The sequence below is a fragment of the Vigna unguiculata genome, chromosome 6 (genome assembly GCF_004118075.2).
Source record: "Vigna unguiculata cultivar IT97K-499-35 chromosome 6, ASM411807v1, whole genome shotgun sequence".
NCBI classification, from domain to species: Eukaryota; Viridiplantae; Streptophyta; class Magnoliopsida; order Fabales; family Fabaceae; genus Vigna; species Vigna unguiculata.
The window spans coordinates 23,514,018-23,540,042 of NC_040284.1; the positions used below are offsets into that span (position 1 = coordinate 23,514,018).

A 26,025-nucleotide genomic window follows, 5' to 3' on the forward strand; every position below is an offset into this window, starting at 1 on the left:
TGTTTTAAAATCCTCGTATAGGAACTTTGCTATGATACTTATCTACTTCCTCTCTAGTAGATAATATAATAAAATGAAAAACGTATATATATATATATATATATATATATATATATATATATATATATATATATATATATATATATATAATGAAATATAATACTGAACCAGAATAAGATAAAAAGAATTAAATACTACAAATAATGGATGAAGAAGGAGGCAAAAGACTAGAAAAAATTATTTTAAAAGAAGTTAAAATCTATTACTTAAATAACAAATAGTTAGTTGATAAATTATGATTGGATTAAATTTTATTTTATTTATTGATTATTTATAAACTTGATATTTTATCATTTGTCTATCAAATTAAAACTATTTTGTTAAAATAATTTTAGGATTATCAAAGTTACTAGTTAACAAATTAGATAGGAACGAGTTAATCATGAGTTGTATCAACAAATAGATCTTCAACAATTTAATTCTTATAAAATTTTAGAAAAAAGGTTAATAGAAAATAATACAAATAATTAAAGATAGAAGTAATGATCTAGCCTAATGGAACTAATAAATAAGAATTATATGCAAATATATGAATTTCATGACAATAAAGGAAGTAACAAAAAAGATAAAAGACTTTAAAATAATTACAATAAAACATACCGTTTTCAGTGGTTTTTCGATCCAAAATAAATTCATGGCTACATATTATTGTTTTTTATTTCAAATAAAGTAAATTCTGAATTAAGTTGATGAAGTTCTCTAGTCATATTTATGTTTTTCCTTTCTCATCAAATAAAAAATTAATTAACCAAAATACATTATTCATTAACTATTTTTAAAAATTTTACCTTTAGTTAAAGTACATCTTCAATTATATGTAAAAACTCATTCAATTACATAAAAACTTATAACTTCAATAAAATATATTATTAATTAAAATTAAAAACCATTATGCTCATATAATTAATCTGCATTATGATTTAAAAGTCATTATTCTTTATTTTATCAGGATACAAGAGACACAAATAAATAAATAACAATCGAAACTACAACAAAAAAACAATAAAATAATTTAATTTTAACCTCTAAATTCATTATAAAATTACGGAATCAACCTTATAACCTAAAAGCACTGACTTTGTGCAACTGTCATCCACCACGTTTATCACCTTCTTTTCACTATTAAATAATAAAATCTCAATTAAAAATATAAAATTTTAAATAATCAATATTAAAAACTTCAAGTAAATTAAGCCCTAAATTAGAAAAATATCAGATAACAAATTTACAAGTTATTTAATATTTGTTATTATGTTGAATGATTAATAATTTTAAAATATTAATTTTTTATCATAATAATTTAAATTATTTAAAGAAAAACGATTTACACTTTTCACACCTTTTTTTATTTTCTAAATTGTGATAACTAATTAAGATGACAGAACTAATTAAAAATATTAATATTTATTTAAAATGGTTTCTTTAAAGTTATTTTTAACATTTGGTTATATTTGTTACGAACCATTTGTACTGGTTGTTTAAAAAAAAAGTATAAAATAGTATTAAATGTTTTATACAATTATTTTTAATTACTATTTTTTATTTCAGTATTACGTCATGATCGAAAAAATTCAAGTTAAAGTTTGAACCTATTTAAATTTACAAAAATCTTTAATATCAATGTATATAAATATTTAAATCGCATTTTTCAAATTGTATACGATCTCATTGTATACGATCTCACTGCAGCACTTGATAGTGACAGCGAATAACAACGTTGCCTTTAATAATTTCATACAATCATTGATGTTTTATACATAAAAAATTATATAATTTTTATTATTGTCGATTCAATCATTGATGTTTTATAGATAAAAAATTATATATTTTGCATTATTAAGGTTGGATAACTATTATCCTATTTTACAACATTATTAGTGGTATAAACTATCATATGAATTTGTTGAAGTCGGTGTAAAATTTAATGATGTTAAAGATGTTATAAGAGAATTAATATAATAAAAACTCTAGGTATTAACTTAATGTTGAATAAAATCACAAAAATAATGAACAAACTCTTACATTTAAAATAAGATAATTTGTTTATGGAATGTAATGTCATTTTATCAAGGATAAAGCCGATTACTTTGTCAAGGACAATAGTTTGATAAATTTAAGTGATGATAAAAATAAAAGCCAATTATTTTTTACTATCATCATTTTATTAATACACTTATTATATATTTACATACACTTAAATCTTTATCTGTTTAAATTTTAAATTATACTCTATTATAATTAAAAACATAATTATTGTATATTTAAAAAATATTTACTATAATCTTTTACACCTGATTCAATGTTTTCTCGCGTCATAATTAAATAAAGAAATTAGTACTAATTAATTTATTAATACGATGGTACAATAATACATTAAAAACTTTGCACGTGATTTTTTTTTATATAGTTGTCAATCTAAATTTGTAAAATTAGTAACGTATATAATAATATCAATGATTTAATCTTCTAAATAACAGACACTCTTTTCACATCTTATAAACTTTTTTATTCCGTTTGTGATTACAACAAATGCATAATGACTCTAAAAATTAAATAATAGTGTACTCACTCTAGAATTAGGATCTAATCTTACTTTAGAATCAAGATCTAATCTAAAGATAAAACAAAAAACATGTAATAGTTGTTATTGTAATTAGTTTATGTGTCAATTTGCAAATCCGAAAATATATCAAAAATTAATTATCAAATATGTGTGGATGGTTTCAAAAAGTTATTATTACTCATCTTTACCTATATATAACTATATATAAGGAGATACACATATTTAATATACACATTTACTTTATTTATGTCATCTGTAATAATATAATTATTAATTGTCAAAGGTAATTATATAAAACAATATATTTATTAAACAATTCAATGCATTAAAAGAGATGAAGGACATTGAACATGTAGAAAGGACAACAAGATGGTTAAAGTTAAATGAAAAAAAGAAACTAGCATAAGGTGCATTGCAGAGGTAGAAGACAATTATGAAAAAAAAAAACTGAAATAATGAGAAAAATTGCAGTTTTTTTGTATTTTAACATTCAAATTAAAATTAATGATGTTTAGCTTGAATTTCGAATATTTAATTATATTAAACACTTGCTTCTTATTCACATTAAATATGTTTAGTTGAGTTATTTTTAATGATTTAAAACTTTTAAGTTAGATTCTCTATTTTATGTGCTTGTAATTTTGTAACTCAAAAAATTTAGATTTTTTCTTAATAATTTTATTAATTATTCATTATTTTCAAACATTTCAACGTTTCATTTTAACTACTATAAATTAAATTAATTGAATTTGATATATATATATATATATATATATATATATATATATATATATATATATATTACAAGAAAATTTATAAATAATGACTAATTTTAATAACTGAAAATATGTCTAGAGACAAATCTTTTTTAGTAGTTAAATCTTTAATAATTGATATTAGTGAATATTATAAATATCAATTCATAATATAAATTTTTTTAATTATTAATTATTTTTAGTTTATAAATTTATATTTAATCTGGTCACTAAAATATTATGAAAAAAATGTAATAATTTGATAAGAATAAAAACAATAATGAAAATGAAGATATATTTATTACAAGAGTAATGAATTAATAATTCTTGATCTCGACTTTTTATTTATTTATTTATTAACAGTTCAGATTAATGAGTATTAGGTTGATAATCACTCGCATGAAATATTAATATTTATATCGTGAAATGTTTCCCTTAATATCATAATTCTCTCATTTTTTATTCAGTTTTATTAATACTTTGTACATAATACAGATTTACTTACTCGTATAAAAGAATCACATGCACACGTTAATAATCTCTTAGTAATAAAAATGTTTAGGTATATCTAATAAATCTTACATCGTTTAGGAATTGAAGTCAAACACAATTTAAATATTATTTATTCTTTTATGTGATGATTATTTTTAATGATATTGTCGGATAGACTTGGATGATCAAATCTGAAAAAAAAAAAAACAAAATTATTTTAATTGAAGTAAATAATGTTTAAATGATTCATGTAAAATATTTATTGCTTAATGTTACAAATTTAAGTATTAATTAAAAAGTTTTTTATTAACCATAAATGAAAGGTAGAATGAGATATAAGGAAAAATATATATTTATAAATATAGAGTGTTAAGGTTTTAATGGTACGATGTTGGATCTCTTATATCATTAAAAAAAATAATGATTAATTTTAATAATAAAAAATGCATTATAATTTATATAAATTAGTCTCTAAATAAATTAGTTACATATATTAACTATCAATATTTTAGCTTATTAAATTAGTTTTAAAATTAATCTCTAATTAAAAATTTAGTTTTAAAAATTAATCTCTAAATATATTTTTAGTAACTAAAATAAGTCATTGTAGTGTATAAACAAATTATACCTAGGAAAATAGTAAATATAGTTACTTTCTTTTTATTATAAGGAAAAATTCCAACCTTCTATAACCATATATAATATCTCACTACCAAAATCTTGAATATTCATCTGCACAAATTATTTTTTACTTTATTATTTGACCAAAATAATAAAACAAAACCAATATCTTATCCAACAACACTTCACAAGTGTTAAGTGAAGAAATAATTTAAAAAAAACTGTTAAAATAAAATTAACATTAAAATTGAAATATTTTGAACATCATAACAATTTTACGTATGAATGCATAGTGGTAGAGAATAATTACAAAATTACAAGATACAAATATTTAGTGGTTACACCTTCAACATGAATCTTAATTTCTTAACTACGATGATGATTTAAGTTATTATTATATAATTACATTCTTCAAATAAAATAAAAAAATTAAACTCTTTGTTATCTTAATTTAAAAGTTAATGTTAATATCTTTTATTCGTGCACTACTGCAGTAAAGGCTTTTTACCCTGGTTATTTTCCTTATTTTGCCTTGGGTCTGGAACCGAGGCACATTGGGGTGAGACCAAAAGGCACCCCTTTTGGTCTCGGTTGTTACCCGAAGCCATAGAGTTTCATTCCTGCCTCAGGTCAAAATAGAACCGAAGCCAATCATCCTCGCCAGCGAAACGCAGCAGCCACCACCATCTTCTTCCATGCATCTGCACCATGCTCGAGCAACCCTAATTTTCATCATCTCTTTCCATCACCATGACAGTCGCCACCCTTGTCTGAAGCAAACTTTATGGCCACCACAGTTTCGTCTTCTTCTCCGCAACGCACCACTGCACTACAACAACTTCTACAGCAGAAGCACCGTGAGCCACCACCTGCAGCCAACACAAAACCTGCAGCCAACAGAAACACAGATCCACAACCTGCGCGAAACGCGAACACACATCCAGATGCGAACCACCATCGTCACGCCACCATGAACGACGCACCAGATGCAGAGAGCATCGCCACCGCGAACGAAGGCAGCGAACCACCATTGTTGCAGAATCACCACCACTGCAACAACGCAACGCCACCACCACCTTCGAACAGATCGGAGCAACAGCGAATCCGTGCCACCAGAGCCACCATTGTTGCATCTGGAACGTCGATGACATCACCACTGCGCATAGAACAACCATGCCGGAGGGAGAAGAGAAAGAGTATTGTTGCAGAGAGGGGCACGAGGAAGAAAAAGAGAAAGGGGGCTCGCGAATTTGGTGCCCTAATTAAACCATATGGCCTCGGTTATTAATTGAACCGAGGCATATAGCCCTATTTGGCATCGGTTCAAACCCACCCGAGGCCAAAGAGGTAACGACTAGTGGGTTTTTGGCTTCGGGTCTATGTAACCGAAGCATATGAGCCTCCTTTGGCACCGATTTTTGGCGAACCGAAGCATATGAGCCTCTTTTGCTTCGGGTTAAGCTGAACCGAGGCATAAAAGTTATCTAAAATTGCAAAAATATCACCGCGCCATTATATGCTTCGGTTATTGGACAACTGAGACATATAAGGCGAGGTAAAAATGAATTTCTAAACTAGTGATGACAGTTTATTTGGTAGATTAGACAACACAATGTAAATCAGCATGTATATTAATAAAATTAGAGTAAGACATTATAGTTGAAGGTGAAATTAGTGATAAGTCGCGATTCAACGACGAGAAAGAAGGTAAAGTAAGAAAGGTATTTATATTTATTAAATTTTTTAATAAAGATAAATGTGGTCTATGAATATATGTAAGTGCAAAAAGAAAAATGCAGGAAACAATTCCTCATATTAAAACACTATCTTGAATTATAAATTTAAACTCATTTTAACACTCCTAAATAATATACCATCATTAAATTATAATGATCAAATTATAATAAAGGTTCAAATTCTAACCTTTTTATTCTATTACGAACAAACATAGTTTTATTCTTCTCAATGAAAAAGAAAAAAACAATATTATGTTCTTCCTTTTTTATCATTTAATTTAAATTTAATTACCATGCCACTTATTTTAGTTATGGTAGGTTAATATTTTATTTGTACTAATTAAAATATAATAATTAGTTCATTTCATTAAATATTATTTCTTTTGAATTAATCAAAGAGAGTAAAATAAGTCAACATATTCGTGGATAAAGATGAACTATTTGCTATCGATGATCCTCTTAACGTGTATTTCTTTGACATGAATAGGTTATTTAAGTACCATACTCATAGACATCAAGGTTGAATGGATCGGCTTTTCTTTCATAATTATTCTATTTAATTAAATTTTCCAACTATGGATGATTAATTTATAATTTAAACCCGGATCAAATTTCGTTTTCGTGAGTTTTTATTATGATTAATTTCTTTATGTGAAACCTAGAATAATTTATTAATTCAAATAATTAAAATTTTAATATCTATAATAATTTAAAATTGATAGTGTTTTGGTATGGGGTCAAACGTCCACAATTCCAAAATAAATTGTTACGTAACGTTTATTTTTCTTCTTCGTTTAATCTTTAAGATCTTTCTTTTGTCCAAGATCACTTGGATCATACATGCAGAAGGTACTTTGTTGTTAAAGTCAATAGATGACTGATCGAAACAATATTAAGTGTTGTAATGCATCTGTGTATATAACCATACATTAGACCTTTATTTATAGTTGGTGTTGTGGACTCTTACCTTGTTGTTGGCTTAATCAACACTTAGTATACCTTAATCAATTGGTTGATTCGTGGTTAATTTGATCTTTATTTTGCAACCGGTCAATCACAATAATTGACCAAGATAATCAATCATAATGATAGAACAAAGTGATCGACTATCAATCCAAAGGTAATCAACCATAACGGTCCAAAGATGATCAACCATAACAGTCGATCGTGATTTATTTGTCTATCAAGATTGGTCGATCAAAATATATATACATTATAGATAACATTGAGACTATTTTATAATTTTTTATTACTCAAGAGTATCTCCATCAAACATTAAATTGGTGGACTTTTCTTTCATTATTTAATATTTCTAGTTAGGATTTGAACTACTGTGATTGAACCTGGGCGATGTAAGCTTTAATTGATAAAATTTATTCAATTTGTCGCGCTTAATTTTTCAAAAATTAAGAGTATATACTTTTTATATTTTTTTAATTTCAAGTGGTCTACATGCGTATATATAGTGTTTTTAATTAGTAGATTTCGAGTGGATTATAAGTTTAAGATATAGTTCCTCTGCCAAAACGGTTGCACTGTTCCAGAAAATATTTTTGAAATAATTGAGTGACTCATGACACATTGTGAGTAGACAGGATTTTGAGTGGAGTAAGTGTAACACGTGTCACTTCCTGGATGAAAGTGAAACTGGAGTGTGCAAGAAAAAAAAGAATGGGAGTGTGAGTGTTAAAAATGGACCCATGCTAAGCCCAACAGAAAAAAGGTATGTAAAGAAATATATGCGGGTGACAGTGTTAAGAAGATTGGGCTGCTATCCCCGTAAAAAGTGCTCCAAAAAGAAGAATAGGAGAGTGTGAATATTAAAATTTTAAATTGGGTTGTTAAAAAACGTAATTGGGCCATATATAAACAAAAACAAGGTGTGAAGAAAAGGGAAATTGAGTGATTTGGATGAAAAATATAGATTGGGTTCTCTATTTAATTCTTTCTTTTTTTGTGTGTTTTATTTCTTCTTCACCAATTTTTAAAAAGAATTTTCTAGTTTATATTTTTTAGTATTTTTTGATTAATTTTTAATCTGAAAACCTTTAATTAATATTTTTTTTGAATAACATTTTTATTTCACCCCTTTATTATCTACCACCTATTTTTGAACTTTTTAGAAATAAATTTATTTACCCAAATAAAATTGAGGATTGACATTATAAGCGTATAAACTATGTTTTTTGACTAGTAATTTTGATCATTTTAAAAGTTTGAAGAGATTACAAATATAATCCTTATGCTACTAAAATTTTGTGAATAAAATTTAGTTTCAATGATTGTATTCGAAGGAAATATAAAATGATGATGGCAAAATAAATTTCAACAAATGAAATTTAAATATAAAACAAAAAACTCATAATGCATATATCCAATGCGTTAATTAGAGGTATCAAAATGGGTTAGAACCCGTGAACTAACTCGGTCCACCACGAGTTTGGGTCGGATTGGGTTAAATTTTCTTTACAAATTTTAGTATGGGTTAATTTTTTATCCGGCTCACTTAGAACCCGACTAACCTGGACTAGACCCGTGATGAGCGAGGTTGATTCACCAACCCACAAATAAAGGTGCACACAAGTGCTTTTTATTATATTGAACTTTGCATTTGGGTCAGATTATGTTGTTTCTTTCGGTCAACACAATAGTAATTTGTATTTTTTATAATTTTGGTTTGTATTTGGAGTTTAACATCCTTTTGGATTTAATTTGGATTTTATTGAATTCATTTATATTTTAATGATAGTTATAATTTATTTTTTTAGTCCAAAGAAAAACATATTTTTTTAATGAAGTAAGTTAGTGAATCAACCTCTTTAATCCACCAACCCATGGTGGCCCAATACCTATTCAAAATCTTTTGACTTACTAATAAGTGAGTCAGATTGGATTGACTCATTAAAAGACCAACTTGTGGTAGATCGGACTAGACCAAACTGAATTATTTTTGATAACTTTAGTGTCAATAAACATGACCTAAAGAAATTCAACATGACAAGGTTAAGGTTGTTGTTAGTTTTCTTTTATGGATGGGCCATGATTTCTTTTATCATACATTAATCGCACATTTAAGAAGTAAGTGTAAAATTATTTTAGCCACAACTTCATATTGTATTACAGTTAGAAATACACAATTTTGTTCAGTCAGTTAGCTTTTTTTTTTTCCTGTTATTATCGTTAGCCTTTTTTTCCTCTCTTGTTTCTCAACCTTATAAATGATTTTCTCTTGTACTAAAACATTTGAATTGATTAATAAGTGTAATGTAAAGTTTGACTTTTCTTAATCCGTGCCCTACACACTAATATATTGTGCCCTACACACTAATATATTGTACAACTAAATTAGTTTTGTGGTGAAGGACACATCACTATTTTGTGATTCTGTATGAATACGATATACGCTATACGTTGTAAGTGGAAATCTTGATAGGTCGCTAAAAAAGAAAATCTTTGATACATAAAATTAAGCATGGGACAACAAAATGTATAGGACTTTTCATTTTTATTTTTCTGGAAAACAATATTTTGTGAAATTAAGTTTGACAACTATGATAAAAGAACCACGTGGACAAACTACACACCAACATAGAAATCTAACTTCCATGACACATGTTTAGTGATTGTCATTATATGTTACTTTGTTAAAAGGTATTATCTCAAATTTATACAAAAATTCTTATTAACGTGAAGAAAAAGACAACAATTTTACAAAAAAAAAAAATGTTGTTTTCAAATAAATTTTAACATTTCATTAACAAACATTGTTTATTTATGTGTTGCATATATTGCTATCCCACTTAATTAAAAATCATCTTACTAAATATTTAAACATGCTTATTTGTTATATCAAAGGTAGTATAAAAGACTGAAGTTGCACAAGCAAATGAATATACAGAATAAAACACCTAAACATACAAATAGTTATTTGACTATATTTTTATATTTTTTTTCCATGAAATTTTGTAAATACAATAAATAATTCATATAAATTATGCTGTACCTTCATTGCACTCGTTGAGATCTTTTCATAAAAAATACACTTGAGACATGAGAAAATCATACAGAAGAGACATCACATTCAACTCATGAGTAAATCATATAAAAGAGAAATTACGTCCAATCCAAAGTTTTAAAACTCAAAACTTTTCTAATTTTTCTTTTTAATATGTCATTCAGCTCAAATTTTATTTTTCTATTCGATATGAAACTTTGAACTTGATCGATATTTCATATCAAAGACAATTTTAATTCCAAATACATTAATTATTAAAAAAAATATTATGGGAGAATATATCAAATATTTTATCTTTTTTCGAAGTAAAAAATACTTTCATAGAATTATTGTCAAAATAAATAATATATATATATATATATATATATATATATTAATTATGGTATATATTTATGACATATTTTAACCTTTTTGATTAAAAATATATTTTAAATAAATTATAAATAAATAACTTTAAATAATTTACCATTTTTTCATACTCAACCAAATAGTTTTTTTTATAAAGAGAAAATATAAAAGGTATTATAAAAGCTATACTACTATATTCACTAAATCATATATTTAAATTTGTAAAACTGAAAAAAAAAAAATTGACTGAGTAATAGTAAATTAAGTAGATTTACTATTCAAAATTATGATCCTCTCATATATAAAATCCCACACCAGCAGCATCAAGATGGAGTTGAAGATAACGACAATTCACTATGATCCTCTCATATAAAATCTCACCCCAGCAACAACACCGAGCCTGAAGATGACGACAAAAGGTTCGAGAGACATGTAACAAATTTACAAAATCATACATTTTATTTAAAATTTATTTTTTATATAGAAGTATGATAATTAATTTTATTTAATATTTTTTTATATCAAAGTAATTTATTTAATTTTTCTTACAAAATTATTGATATGTATTTTTGTTATTTATTTTTATAAATTTATTTATAACTTATTTTTTATGATGTAATTAAATTTTTAATAAATTTTTTTAATAGTTTGATTAAAAAAAATTTATTGTGATGTTTATATATTTTTATATGAAATAATAAATTATAATATATAAAATAATATTAAAAAATATATATAAAATGAGTTAAAATAATCCAATCTTGATTTTAGTTGTCAAGGAATAAACTTGACATTAGCAGGACGGTTTAAGAATTTGAAATACTTAACACAAATTCTAATAGTTAACTTTCATATATTTCTAATCTATACAATTTAAGATATAAACAAATCTGTGCAAAAAGTTCAAAATTTTTTATCACTTTTAACAATATAATAGACTTTTTTATAACTTTTAACAATATAATAAAAAAATTGTATCACTTTTAACAAAGCTATATTTTAAATTCAAAATATAAAAACGATCAAATGAAATATTTTAAATTCAAAATATAAAAACTATCAAATGAAGTATTTTAAATTCAAAATATAAAAACTATCAGATGAAGTATTTTTAATTCACCTTTAGTGACTTCAACAATTTTGAGAATTTTTCAATCCTTCTTAAGGGTTAACAAGTAAGATAAGAACGATTCTAACAATAAAGAGTTAAAAAGATTTTACCCTTTTTAATTATACAATAGTATATTATTATATACTGTTATAATATATAATATAATGACATAATATTACTAGTAATATAAAAATTAAAAAATGATATTAAAAAGTAAATAAATAATCCAATAATAATTTCATTCATAATAAAAAAAAAACAAACTAAATAAAAGAAAAGTTGAAAAATAAATGAAAATAGTGCTCCAATTAAAATTATAATACAATTAGGTTAAATTTAGTTAATAACATTAACATAAGTCTATTGTAAATGTGTATTATAAAAAAATATAATTATAAATTCTTTGAACTTTTCTTTCAATTATAAAAGAAAAGTTAAAAAATGGACATAAGTAAGACTTCAAATTCTTTTTTTTTTAATTAAGATTCATATTATCAATAATACAATACCAATAATTTGAAATTGTTAAACTTTAAGAAGAACTCAATATTCACATTTGAGAATTAAGTCTGAGATGATGAATTTAAATGAATTAAAATGTATTATTTTTAAGAAATTTATTTAGTAGTGAAAAATAGTGAATTTATAGTTAAAGTTGATATAATTTTTTTTAAGATTTATGAGTGATTTAATTGATGTAATAGATTAAAAATTAATTTTAATTAAAAAATAAATAAAATTATCAATTTGTTTTCAATATTGAAAGTAATATAAGATTATATTTAAATGAGTTAGATTTATTTTATAAAAAATATTTAAATGTAAGTTGGAAAAAAAATAAAAATACAATATATTTACATATTGTTTTTTCTAGTAAACAATTTAGAAATTTGGATATTAATTATTGTCATAAGTGTACACAAAGCAAATAAAAACTACAAATGAATTAAAGGTATAATGGTATTTTACCTTTAACCACTCTTAAATCAGCCTATGTTTCATTCTATTTTTCTTGTTCTCAAATACCAACAAATGAACACAATTTTTTACTCTCAAATAATATCTCTTTATTTCCTCTAAACAATAAATATTTTCAAGTGAGCACAATAACATAATGTAAATTACTAACAAAACTTACATTTCTTGTCAATTTTGTTTTGATTTTTTTTTTTCATAAAAATATTTATAAATTTTGTTTTAAAATAAAATTACAGAAATTTGCTATCAATATTTCTGCAAAATATTTTGTATAAAACACTTTTCACAATAAATTTTGTAAGAAATACTTGCAAATTTTATAATTTTGTAGAAAATAATTATTCACGAAGGAATTACTTGCTAATTAAGATTAAAAAAAAAATAGCAGAAAAAAGATTTTTTTTTAAAGAAAAATTTTATGTAATATGAAAATTTTGAATAATGAAAAGATAAAGAGTTATAAAAATTACAGTAATTCTTAGCCGCTTAGTATAATTCACAATAATATTTAGGGATATAATAATAAATAAAATAATAATACTAATATAAATTTAAATATAAAATATAATATAAAACAATAAATAAATAATGAAAATGACATCATTAATAAACTAAATAACAAAATATGAAAAATAATACTTTACTCAAAATTACAAGTCAAATTTTAAAAAATATTTCAATAACTTAAATATAAGTAGATTATTAAAAGATATAAATTATAAATTATTTAAATTTACAAGAAACTTACCATTTTAATTTTAATTTTTTCTAAAACTAAATTTTATGTCATTAAATTTAAAATTCAAAATCACAAAAATGGTAAAATTTATTAACAAATTTAAATTTAAAATTTAAAATAAAAATGTCGTAAATAAAAAATAAACTATTGGATTTTTTGATGCATTCAACACATTTAAATGAAAACAAAATTTATATGATTAAGAGCTCAAAATATTTTATGATTTTTAATCATATAATAATATATTATAACACATGACGCCGTTAGATTAGTTAATCGAGTCCACCATATGTTTAATATTTATATTTTTATAGTTTTTTTTTTATATATGTTAGCATGATTTATTCTTTAAAGTATTAAATGATTTATTATTTATATATTTTTTATATTATCTAACATTTATATTTTTATAAAGTTTATTTTTTATATTTTTCTATATAATCTCTTATCTATAGTATTATATGATCTATTCTTCGTATTTATTTTTGTATTATCTAATTTTTATACTTTTACATTGTCTTATGGATAATTTTTGTATTATTAATCATTTTATTATTCGATATGTACCATTTATGTTTTTTTTTTTTATTATCTAAACAATATTCTATTTAAAATTAAAGTTAAATTCTTAGTAATTATATACAATATATTTTTTTAAATTATATGTAAATAACTTCAATATATTTTCATCATACAAATAATTACAACATTATTATTTAATTTTACAGCATAAAATATTTATATTAAATTATAATTATATTTTTATAAATTTAAATTAATATAATAAGTATAATATAATTTTTAAAATTCCGTACATAATAAAATGCAATTACTTGTATTTATTATAATTATAATAATCAACAAATTAAAATGACAGAACCGTGTCCAAAAAAAAGACCAGGGGTAAGATTGTAAATTGAATTACTCTCACCCTGCAAAACCCTAGTTTTCTCATATATAAAATCGAAACAAAGAGTGCCTCTTTCGTTTACTTTGCAGCAGCAGCAACAACAAATTCAAACGGCAGGTTCATCTGATCTCTCAATCTCTACACTGCGTTGCAACAAACATGGTTCGTACATCGTTTAATCAATGTCATGAACCCTAGGTTTTCTTATTCAGTGGTGTATTAAAGAATGTTATGATAGCTATTCTTATTCTTATAGGGTTTGTCTTGTTGTTATTGTGCAGTCGAGGAGAAAGGTTAGAGAGCCAAAAGAAGAAAATGTGACTCTGGGTCCAGCCGTTAGAGACGGTGAACATGTCTTTGGTGTCGCTCGCATCTTTGCTTCCTTCAACGACACCTTCATTGTAAGTATTTGCGTTTCTATATAGTGTGTTGTTTCAATTTTCAATTGCTTAAGTTTGATCTATGATTTATGATTTTTATGGTTACAGCACGTTACTGATTTGTCCGGGAGGGAAACACTTGTCCGCATCACTGGTATGATTGCTTTTATTCTCACTATAGGAATTATGCAATTGTTCCATACCCAATTTTGTTGGCTATTATGTTGCTGATACTATTTTTCCCGTTTTTATTTATCATTTTTTTTTTGCGATGTTATAATATTGATAATGAAATTACCCATATCCAAATTCAGCGGATTTTATTAGGTTAGAGTGTTGATATATGTGCCTTGTTAGAGTGTTAATGATTTATGACACTAGTATTTCCATGTCTTACTATCGAGTTTTTGTATTGACAGTACTGCTGAAATTTATTTCTATACGACCAAGCTATAATTCTTTGCCATTAGAAAAATTTTGGTTGAGTGTTTTCTTTTTTAGCAGATATAGGAAAACAACTGTTCTTTACGCATTTTATGACTTTGCCTTCTCATGTGCTTTACTTGTATGTCATTGCTTTTTAATTTCAGGTGGGATGAAGGTTAAAGCTGATAGAGATGAATCATCTCCCTATGCTGCTATGCTTGCAGCACAGGATGTTGCTGCCAGATGCAAGGTCGGTGGGATTCATTAGTACAGTCATTTTTTCTCTTCTGACCATGTTCACTTTTTGTGATTATCATGCAGCTCTTATAAATTTATAGAATTACTATTTTATCACCCTGTTTGCTAAGCCAATATCACTGGTCCATTGTTCTCGCTAGCTTTTTGTTCTTTCACTGATTTTTTGCTGTTCATGCTCTTTGAATCTATTGTTATTAGGATTCCATTTTTTGTTTCTTTGAAGCTGCCTAACTTAATGTATTGTTTCAAATTATTTTTGATCAGGAACTGGGCATAACTGCTCTTCATATCAGGCTCCGCGCCACTGGTGGAAACAAGACAAAGACACCTGGTCCTGGCGCTCAATCAGCTCTCAGAGCCCTTGCTCGTTCAGGAATGAAAATTGGTCGCATAGGTATTTGCCTTTTTAAGATAAAACCTCAAGTTCAATTTGATTGCCTCGTACTCAAATGTCTAGTTGTCCTTTTTCATTTGTTGTTCAAGTCAAATAGTATCTAGCTAACTGGTTTTTTAAATTAGTTTAGTTGAATTCATTTTATTTTCCTGTTTTCTTTTCTGGTTGATTTCATCTGTATGTTATTTGTATTTGTATTGTATGCTACATGCTAGATGTTAATTATTATTATTTTTTTTTCTGCAGAGGATGTGACTCCCATTCCTTCCGACAGCACCCGTAGAAAGAGTGGAAGGAGGGGTAGAAGGCTTTAAGCTTCTACTATATTACTGGAGTGTTTATGTTTTTATTTCCATGTCGAGTAGAATTGTGCCATTTCGAAATTTTTGCTTAGTTTCATATCAAACTTTTATTTTATTTGTTATGGTTTCTCGAACATAGTTGAGGATTACATGCAGACACTATTGTTAAAGGCTTTTGAAAGTTCTGAATTTTGCTTCGTGTATTAGAAAGCTGCTAATTATTTACTGGATATGTTTTTTTGTTTCTTGTTTTTTTTAGATAGTTATCCCTCAGGACTTTTATCAGAGTTTAGTTTTAATAATTTAAATTTAAACATGATCCAAATGCGGATGTAGAATTTTTTTACTACACTTAATTATTCATTTTTTTTTCTGTGACATCAAATTTTGTTAACAATCTCCATATACATCTTTCGGAAAACTTCGAAATCTTTCCTCAATATTTGAAGCTGTACACATTTCATTTCACACTATCAATGATCTGCCATTTTCTTTCCAATTTTAAATGTTCTTCTGACTATATTTGCAATACTCTCCAAGATTGGACCATTGAATAGGATGAAAAAGATAATATTTTGGTTTTCCAAGTCTTTGAATTTTCTTACCTCAAATCCTATCTTTTGTGTATTTGTATCAGCAGCCGGGTTTTATTGAGTTCTGGATTTAACAATTGCTTAAGATATTTTTTTTTATAGTAAGAACAGAAACATGGTCTAATAGTTTTTAGTAAACATTAAACAGAGTAGTGACAAAATGCACAAAATTTGAATAAGTGGCCTCTGATATTTTAAGTAAGTAACCAGTAGAAAGAGAAACCCCAAAATGCACTAAAATTCTTCCAGATTTCATAAGTTCTAGGCTCTTAATACATAGAGGAGAAAAATGCAATAAAACTGGAAGTAAATAATAATCAAAATAAAGAATATTGTACCAAATTAAAAGGCCACGGCATTACTGGAAACAAAATATTAAAATTCTCTTTTAATAACTGAAAAATAAATATTACTTTATTTCCACAACTGATAGAAGAAATAATTAAAAATTAAATGATTTTGGTAAATGGATTATGTTATTTTGTTCCATGTTTACCTTCCAAATAATCTATCGTTGGATCGATATATTATTGTTTTCTCTTTTCAATTGCCAACTTGTTTCATGTATCGGTTTGCCCCTTATGCATGGTAATTAAAAAAATTAGGTACATTATCAATAGTAACTCGATTTTAAACTTTTGCTTGTTTTCTATCCACTCTTTTAACCATGTAATTGCTAGAATGAAAATTCTCATAGACTAATGCTTGATCTTTAACAAGGTGAATAGATTGTGAATTATAACCTGTAATTTTCACCATCTTAATTTATATTTTCTCTTATTTTTTAAGATAGGATGAAAGTACTCGGAGGTTTAAGTTAGTTTAGTAACATATTGAAGAAAAAACTATTTATGTTAAAATAAAAAATTAAATTCAAATGGTATTTAATTCTTTATATATAAAATAAAAAATTAATTCAAAAGTGTAAATAAAAACAAAATTATTTATGTTAAAATCTGTTCTTATCAAAATAATTGTCGCTATATTAACTATAATTTCTAAAATATCATTTGTTAGAATTTTACATGTTAGGTATAAAAAAAGAATTTATATAAATTTGCATATACATACATATATATATATATATATATATATATATATATATATATATTTTAAATTTTTAAATTTAATTTGAAAACGTCTAAAAAACAACTTATTTTCAAAATTATTAATTCAATGTACTGGTTTTGACTAAATCACAAATCTAGCTTACAAACTAACAAGTAGTTGATAAATTAACTTAGGAGCTAACTGTTATATAATTAAACTCTGTAACATAAAATCGTATTGACAGAAACCATATATATTATTATACAGTTATAATTGTATGGTTTTTAAATAATTAAAAATTTTATATATATATATATATATATATATATATATATATATATATATATATATTTGTACAGGTAATTTATTTATGAGTTATTTATAAAGGACATTAATTTCTTTTTTTAAATTTATTTACTTATCAATTTAACTATTATTATATTGCATGTTTTTGTAATTTTTATTGTGGATAATTTTGAGGTGGACAAATTATTTTAATTTATAATGTTATTTTTTTAATTTAAATTATATAAAAATTTTAAAAATAATCTAATGATTATAAAATAAGAAACTGTCTATGTAAAATTTAAAATATGTAGTAATAATAACTAAAAGATAAAAATATGCATTAAAATATAAAAAAATATATAATTTAAAAGCTGAAAAAAAATTATAACTTTTAAAGTAGAAACCTCTAAAATAAAATATCTTTTATATACTTTAAGAAACACTTTTCTTTTTTATATTGGTTAAAGTAATTTATACAGCAATCAAACAAATTTATGAACGTTACAAAAATAATTTTGACCAATTTGTTGTATTTTCTTTAATTGCATTAATTAGTGATGTTTATTTAATACCTAAACCAAATTAATAATAAGTATTGATATTTAAATATTGATTCCACACGTTCCATAGTGACCCTTTAGCGTCTCAAAGCTGATGAAAACATTATACATGATTCTTTTTATTAGAAAAAAAATATATAAGTAGTATGAAACTTTGGAGTGTCCCGACTCATATATAAAAATTTACATAATTCTTTTATATATAATATTCTTTTGATATCTCAAAGTGTTTTATATCACAATAATCAAAATCTTTTCAAATCATTCTTGGGTTTACAAAACATTTTGATTAGAAACAACAAATTTTTTATTTCAAAGGTTGTAATAAGTGATATTTCTTTTTTATTAATATGTTTCCATGCTTCCCACCCGAGTATATGTTTGACTATGCCTTCAAACCATCTCCAAACATATTACAAAATTAGTTTCCTTCCTTGCATGTTGTATCTTATTTTAAAACGCCATTATCTTTTCTACAACTTTATTATTGCTATGATTGTTATGAGTTTATTACTAGCCTTCATCATAGCTAGCTAAGTGAGTCATCTATAGAATAATATATATATATATATATATATATATATATATATATATATATATATATATATATATATATATATGCATAAAATAGAGACAAATTGTCTTTATCTTCATTCTATCTTAATGGATTTCATTGGTCATATGTGTTTCCAAGCACAACCAATTGAATGAACCATTAATGCATCATTTCAAAGATTTTTAGAAGTTATAGGATCAACAAACTAGTCAAAATATGTATAGTTGACTTTAAGTATTTACTAGTAATCCACCCCCAATGTTTAAGTTGTGCTAGAGTAAAAATCTCTGAGTCATCTACCATTTCACTCCTAAAATAACTTTGTTCCTATGGCCTTGTAAATCCCACAAAATTGCTATCCACATACAACTCAAAATATTGTTATGTTTACTATTCAATTCCATGAGATTAAACTGACACTATGATTAACACGGTAATTCTGACCCATTTAAAGCATTGAGTACATAGACTCTTAGCTACATTTCATGTAAATAACAAATTGGGCCACTTTCCTCATCGTTGCTACACATAAGCAAAACCTTCTCAAAATACCTCTTCTAGTTAAGTTATCCTTAGTTGTCACTCTATTGAGAAAAACTTTCAATGCAAAGTGTTGGGTTGAGCTTTGATCTTCCATAAATTGTTGAAAACTTCCTTGTATTCTCCATAAATTATACCAAGCAACTTATTATAGGTTTTGATAGTGTAGTTTGTCCCTTTCTTCATATTTCCATACCAATGTGTCTTCCCTAACCTTAAATAGTGATGTACGTGTAAGTTCTTCTATGAACCTACCTAATAAAACTTTTTTCTATTCAAACCATTCTCTTCTCTACTTCATTTTCCATTCTCAGTCCTGATTATTCCATCTTTCTAACTCCATTACTGCTCCTTTCAAACCATTATACATGATTGTTTGATCACTAAGTACCTCAACATAGATTATATGAACATTTTATACTATTAACGATTGAGTTTCTTACAAATTTGGTGCAATTCACTCTTGGAATTCCAAAAATGGTGCATATTTTTAAAAAATTCTCATAGAGGGAAAGTCGTGGCAAAATGGAACGACTTCACTATGAAAAGTCATGCCAAAATGAGAATACTTTTATTGAAATGAACTGAAGTGATGCCAACATGACAAGACTTTACTATGAAAAATGAAGTCTCTCCATATAGATGCGACTTCAATTAAATTAATACCTGCTTAAGTAATAAAGTCGTGCCAACATGACACAACTTCAGTTTAAAATTTTATGAAGAAGTTGTCTGAAGATGGCATGACTTCAACTTCACTCAATTTTTTTTTTTTCGTTTTCAATTAAACTTAAATTTTTTTTTCACATTCCGAATTGTTACAATTAAGAATTTTAGTTGAGTAATTAATTGGAGAATAAAGTAAGTATATAGATGAAGGAAAAATGTAAATTTTATCGGCCTATAATGCTGTCACAAATACTAGAAGATGTCAAGCAAACGCAACAATATAAAGATAATGATGATGGCGATCCACCTCAGTCCCCTCATATTAGACCTAGACTATAAAGAAGAAGACCTCCTTGTGGCACGAGGTCCCATACATAGATTTTATGCCCTTTTGTAATCAACAAATCTTAATAAAAAAATTTCACTAATTATATTTTAGATTTGGTGAATATGATTTATTATTTTATTAGCAGTAGGTATTAATTTTCACTAAATAAAAAATATTTCATTTTTAGAATTTTCTAATTTCTTAACACTAAAGTCGCACCATATTCAGACGACTTCTTCACAAAATTTTAAAACTGAAATCGTGCCATGTTGGTATGATCTTATTTAAGCAGGTATTAATAATTGAAGTCGTATCAATATGTAAAGACTTCATTTTTTATAGTAAAGTCTTGCCATGTTGACATGACTTCAACTCATTTTAATAGAAGTCTTCTCATTTTGGCACGACTTCTTCATATCGAAGTCGTCCCATTTTGTCATAACTTTCCCTTCGTGAAATTTTTTTAAAACTCTACACCACTTTTAGAATTCCAAGAGTGAATTGCACTAGATTTGTAAAAAACTAATTGTCGATTACTCAGTATAATATTTAATAGACAAAAGATGTCTAACACACTCTCATTGAGATTGAATTAAAAAAAAAACTAATACCATAAGTTTAAAGGTTAACTAAAATAAATTTTAACTAGCTCTGATATCATATATTAATCTAATCTAGATATTTTAAATTTCACTCACTTTACAAAACCAACTCCAACTCATTAAGGTAAGATTTATATGTAATAATATTATTAATTGACTTATTGAGCCCCAACAAAAGATTTGTAATGAATTTCATCATTACATATATTGGAAAAAATGCAAGTGTGAAGCGGAGAATCACATATTAATTAAATATCAAATATCTCATATATAAGGCATATTCTATTCAGAATATTTATTTGAAGAATCTAAGACTTATTCAATATACTTGATTATACATATTAACTTAGTACTTTTACTACATTGGCAATAAAATAGTTGTTCGCTTTTCAACCAGAATCTTATCTCCATAAATATTTATTCATACACATTGATACAATATCACATTACATATTCATAACATAATTTATTATGAGTACAAAAAAAAAAAAAAACAAACCACAAAGACATACATCACATAAACCAGTATATAAACTGTCGAGTATATCTTTATCCTTCAATCCAACAATTATGCATTCACAATGATTCCACCTGAAAACGTGAAAACGAAAAGAGTTAGAAAACACAAAAAATGAAGAGCTGTTCATGATTTTGGTGTGAGATGCATGACCATTTGGGTGGAGAACTTGGCCTGTAATGTAAGAGGAACACTGGTTGCTAGCAAGAAAAACATAAGAAGGAGCAACCTCAATAGGTTGTCCAGCTCTTTTCATCGGTGTAGAATCAGAACCCAACACCACAATTTGTTCCACTGTCAAACTTGCTACCTGTAACGGAGTCCATATAGGTCCAGGAGCAACACCATTCACACGAATTCCCTTGCTCACAAGCTGAAGCGCAAGGGCTCTCGTGAACCCTACAATCGCACCCTTCGTCGATGCATAGTCCACCAGTGTTGCGAATCCTTGATATGCAACCACCGATGTCGTGTTGATAATGCTACTTCCTTCTTTCATGTGCCTCACAGCATATCTGTGTCGGAATGTTAGATTTGAAGAATATGAAAAACATAACTTTTAGATTATATATGTACTCTTACTTAGTCATGAAGAAGTAGGAAAAGATATTAGTTCGGAAAACTTTGTCCAATCTTTTATCATCAATCTCTTCCAAGGAATCACTCTGGAACTGCACCGCTACGTTGTTCACCAAAACATCAATGCAGCCATAAGCATTAATGACTTCATCAACCACTCTCTTGCAATTCTCTTCATAACCCAAATCAACTGCTATAGCCATTGGTTCTTTGGCATCACCACTCTTACCCTTTCTGATAATTTCAAGTGTGTCTCTCGCATCTATGTCTTCCTGTCCCTTCACGTAGGTGAAGATAACAGTAGCACCCTCCAACGAAAACAGGTTACACACCGCTCTTCCAATCCCAGAGTCACCTCCTGTTACTACAGCCACCTTCCCCTGAAAATATACATAACCGATTACGCAGAAGCAGATACAAAAAAGTGCTTTCAGATAAATCACTGCATATATACTTGAAGTTTATTCGATGGTTTGTAATCTGGACTGCTATATTGCGGTGGTGGATTCATCAGATACTCTTTGCCAGGTTGTGTGTATTGCTTCTGAGGGGGAAATCTGTATTCACCGGAAGCCATTCTCTAAAACGGGCTTTTGGGAAGTGCGTTTTGAGTAGACGCGGATTTGGAGATGCTAATTAATTTATAAGGACGTGGTGAAGAAAGAAAGTGTTAAGGTTGTGTAGCATGTGTATGTGTAGGTTACGTGTGATGAAGATGATATACACATGTTTTGTTTTGAGTCTGACACGTGGCAAGGCATTTGTTGTGGGAAATGGTTTTGTTACTTACTCATTGGTTATGCTTTTCTTTTTTGTTTGGTTTTCCTTTTTACTTGGGTTAATTGTTTCCTTCTTTAGGTTTTCTATTGTTTCCTTGTTTGGGTTTTCTATTCTGAAAGTTTTTCCTAATTTGACATTTTTAAAATGTTATTCTTACTTCTAGTAGGGAAGGTAATACGTAATAACTATCTGTTATCCATTTTATTTTATTATCTAAACAATTCGTCACTAATATATTTATTTTTACATTAGAATTTTTTTTTTGGAACTTTAAATATTTTGAGAAAGGTATTTCTTTAAAATATATATACATATTCAGGTAAAAAATTAATTTTAAATATAAATTAAATAAAATTACGGACACAAAAATATTAGTCTAGATTAATTTGATCTTTTTAAACATTAAATTTAAATAAATAACTTAAATTTTAGGAACGTAATCTTAAAAAAAAAAAAAAATTTCAATTTCATATTTCTAAACAAAGAAATATAATCTATAATAGTTAATACTTATACCCATTATCAGCATATATTCTTATATTTTAAAATAACAGTTTAGGTTGATAAAAATTATAAATTTAGTATGTTTTTGCAAGTACTTCCATTTAGCTTTTGTAACTACATTGAGAGTTTTTTGAATGACTCATTATATCACATTATTTTTAAACAATTTATACTATATTTTTATAAGTTTTACTTTAATAAGTAGCTTCTATAAAATTAAATTCTTGTTTGTAAGCAAGTTATGTTTACTGTAATTTTTTTTATAAATACACTTTTTTTTTCTTTTGTTAAACAATGGATATATATTAACCATTTTGTACGAGAGATGGTTTTAACAATATTTTGTAAATATTTTTTTTATGTTGGATTAAATAGTATTTGGTGAAATAGTCAAAATCGAGATTTAAATTATAAAATTCTAAGATCCTACTATTTATATATTATTTATGGGTTAGATCCCACATATAATAATCATCATATAATAGGATCGGTAGGAACATCAAACAAAATCATAAAATCGTGTAAATTGTCATTTTTTTGTTCAAATTGTTTGTTTCACTACCTATTATTTTACACTATTATATATGTTTTCAATCTAACAATCACATTTCACCTAATTAAATTAAATATTAATACAAATAAAAGTTATTTTTCACTAAAAAATTAATACAATAGAAATCCAGCTGTAACACAATACAAAACTTTTAAATTAAAATTTAATACAATTATAATCTTCTAATTTTGCAACTGTAACACACCACAACACTTTTCAATTAAAATTTAATAAAGTTGTAATTTTTCAATTTTGCATCCACAATCTTGCATAGACTCAAAACATAATAACATTTACTATTTATTAATTATAACATTAGTATTTATTACTTCAATACTTATCGTATTTATTAATTATAATGTTACTGTTTATTATTTTATATTAATGCTATTTATGAAGATTGATAACAAATTATTATTTTTTGTTTTATTTTCTCTCTATTATTTTATTATAATTCTTTCTGTATTTTCATATCTTATTATATTAATTATTTTTATACATGTTATTTAAAATTTAAAAAGATAAAATTGGATTAATTTATATTCCTTATAAAGTTAAAATATATATATATATATATATATATTATAAAATGGTTAAATATATTTTAGTTCTGAACTTAGATGTGAAATTGAAATTCGTCCATGTCCGAAACTTTGATACATGTTGGTCCCTAAACTTAAAAAAAATGAATGGATATAAAATATAATAAAATTGGACTAAAATCACTATATCAAATCATTTCTAAAGTTTGGGGACTAAGACGTATGTATACAAGTTTCAGACAAAAAAACATTTCAATTTCGAAAAAGTTCAAGAACTAAAAACATATTTAACCAATTATAAAGAGTGAGATCTGTGATCCGTGTTACGATCTCACGATTTAAGATTATATAAATCCTATCATAATCTCATTCATAATCTTAATTTTAACTAGCTTGTTTATTATGATGGTACTTTCTAATTTTCAGCTTTTTATATTATGTTTTATTCTTAAAATATTCATTAAAATTTCTTATTCTCTCTCTTTTTTTTTTTTTTTTTTTTTATCTAACGTAGGTAGCTACAAGTTTCTTATCACTTTTTCTCTGTTACTCTTGAACAGTTTATTTCGTCATAAAACCTTTTATATTATTATAAACATTATACTTTAAGATATATACTTAAAAGAATTAAACTAATTAAGGAAACTAATTAAGGATATTGTTTTAAATATTTAGACGTAACCATCCAAGGGTTAGGATCACTAATTTCAAAGTCAATTATACAAATCCAACATTAGAAGCATAAACCTAAACACAATCTATATATCATTGTCTAAGTTAAGTATCTTAATAACTCAAGTTAATACCTTGTCACCAAAGTCACAGTTTAACACAAATTTCAGCTCTTGAGTTCATGATTCACGGGATCATGAGATGGAGCCAATGGAAAATTCAAAGCATAAACCAAAAATTAAGAATAAAAAGAACATGGTTTCATACACGAAAACAACAAAACCTGTCTTCAATATCTTCTTGGAATTGAGCGTGGTTTAATTGATAAAAGATTTGACATGATCTTTACCATGCCAACACACAAACTTAAAACCATGTGTTCGAATTTGGATGATTAATTAGATGAGTTTTGTTTACTCTCTCTCTTTTCTCTTCAAAATATATATTGAAATACATTGATTTTGATGTGTTATAATATATTAAAAAATATTTAATATACTAAAATCAAAGTATTTTGAGTTTATAAAAAAAGATAATTCTAAAAATATCATTTTTTATAGTGAAATAGAAAAAATTAGATTACCATATTCTGAAATCCATATGC

The 26,025-nt window shown here is 25.5% G+C and overlaps 2 protein-coding genes across 2 annotated transcripts; one reads left to right on the top strand and one right to left on the bottom strand.

The window, feature by feature from the left end:
• Positions 1 to 14,357: 14,357 nt before the first annotated feature.
• Positions 14,358 to 16,332, top strand: LOC114186969 (40S ribosomal protein S14-like). The gene is made up of 6 exons (XM_028075057.1): positions 14,358 to 14,490; positions 14,610 to 14,729; positions 14,817 to 14,862; positions 15,299 to 15,384; positions 15,657 to 15,786; positions 16,033 to 16,332. The coding sequence occupies exons 1-6, from the start codon at positions 14,488 to 14,490 to the stop codon at positions 16,098 to 16,100; spliced, it is 453 nt and encodes a 150-aa protein (XP_027930858.1). The 5' UTR covers positions 14,358 to 14,487; the 3' UTR covers positions 16,101 to 16,332.
• Positions 16,333 to 21,660: 5,328 nt separating this feature from the next.
• LOC114189055 (NADPH-dependent aldehyde reductase 1, chloroplastic-like) lies at positions 21,661 to 22,973 on the bottom strand. Its single transcript, XM_028077759.1, has 4 exons — positions 22,825 to 22,973; positions 22,374 to 22,750; positions 21,945 to 22,306; positions 21,661 to 21,865 (listed from the first exon to the last, which is right to left on the bottom strand). Exons 1-4 carry the CDS (start codon positions 22,945 to 22,947, stop codon positions 21,843 to 21,845), a joined length of 885 nt encoding a protein of 294 aa, XP_027933560.1. The 5' UTR covers positions 22,948 to 22,973; the 3' UTR covers positions 21,661 to 21,842.
• Between the last annotated feature and the right edge of the window lie 3,052 nt (positions 22,974 to 26,025).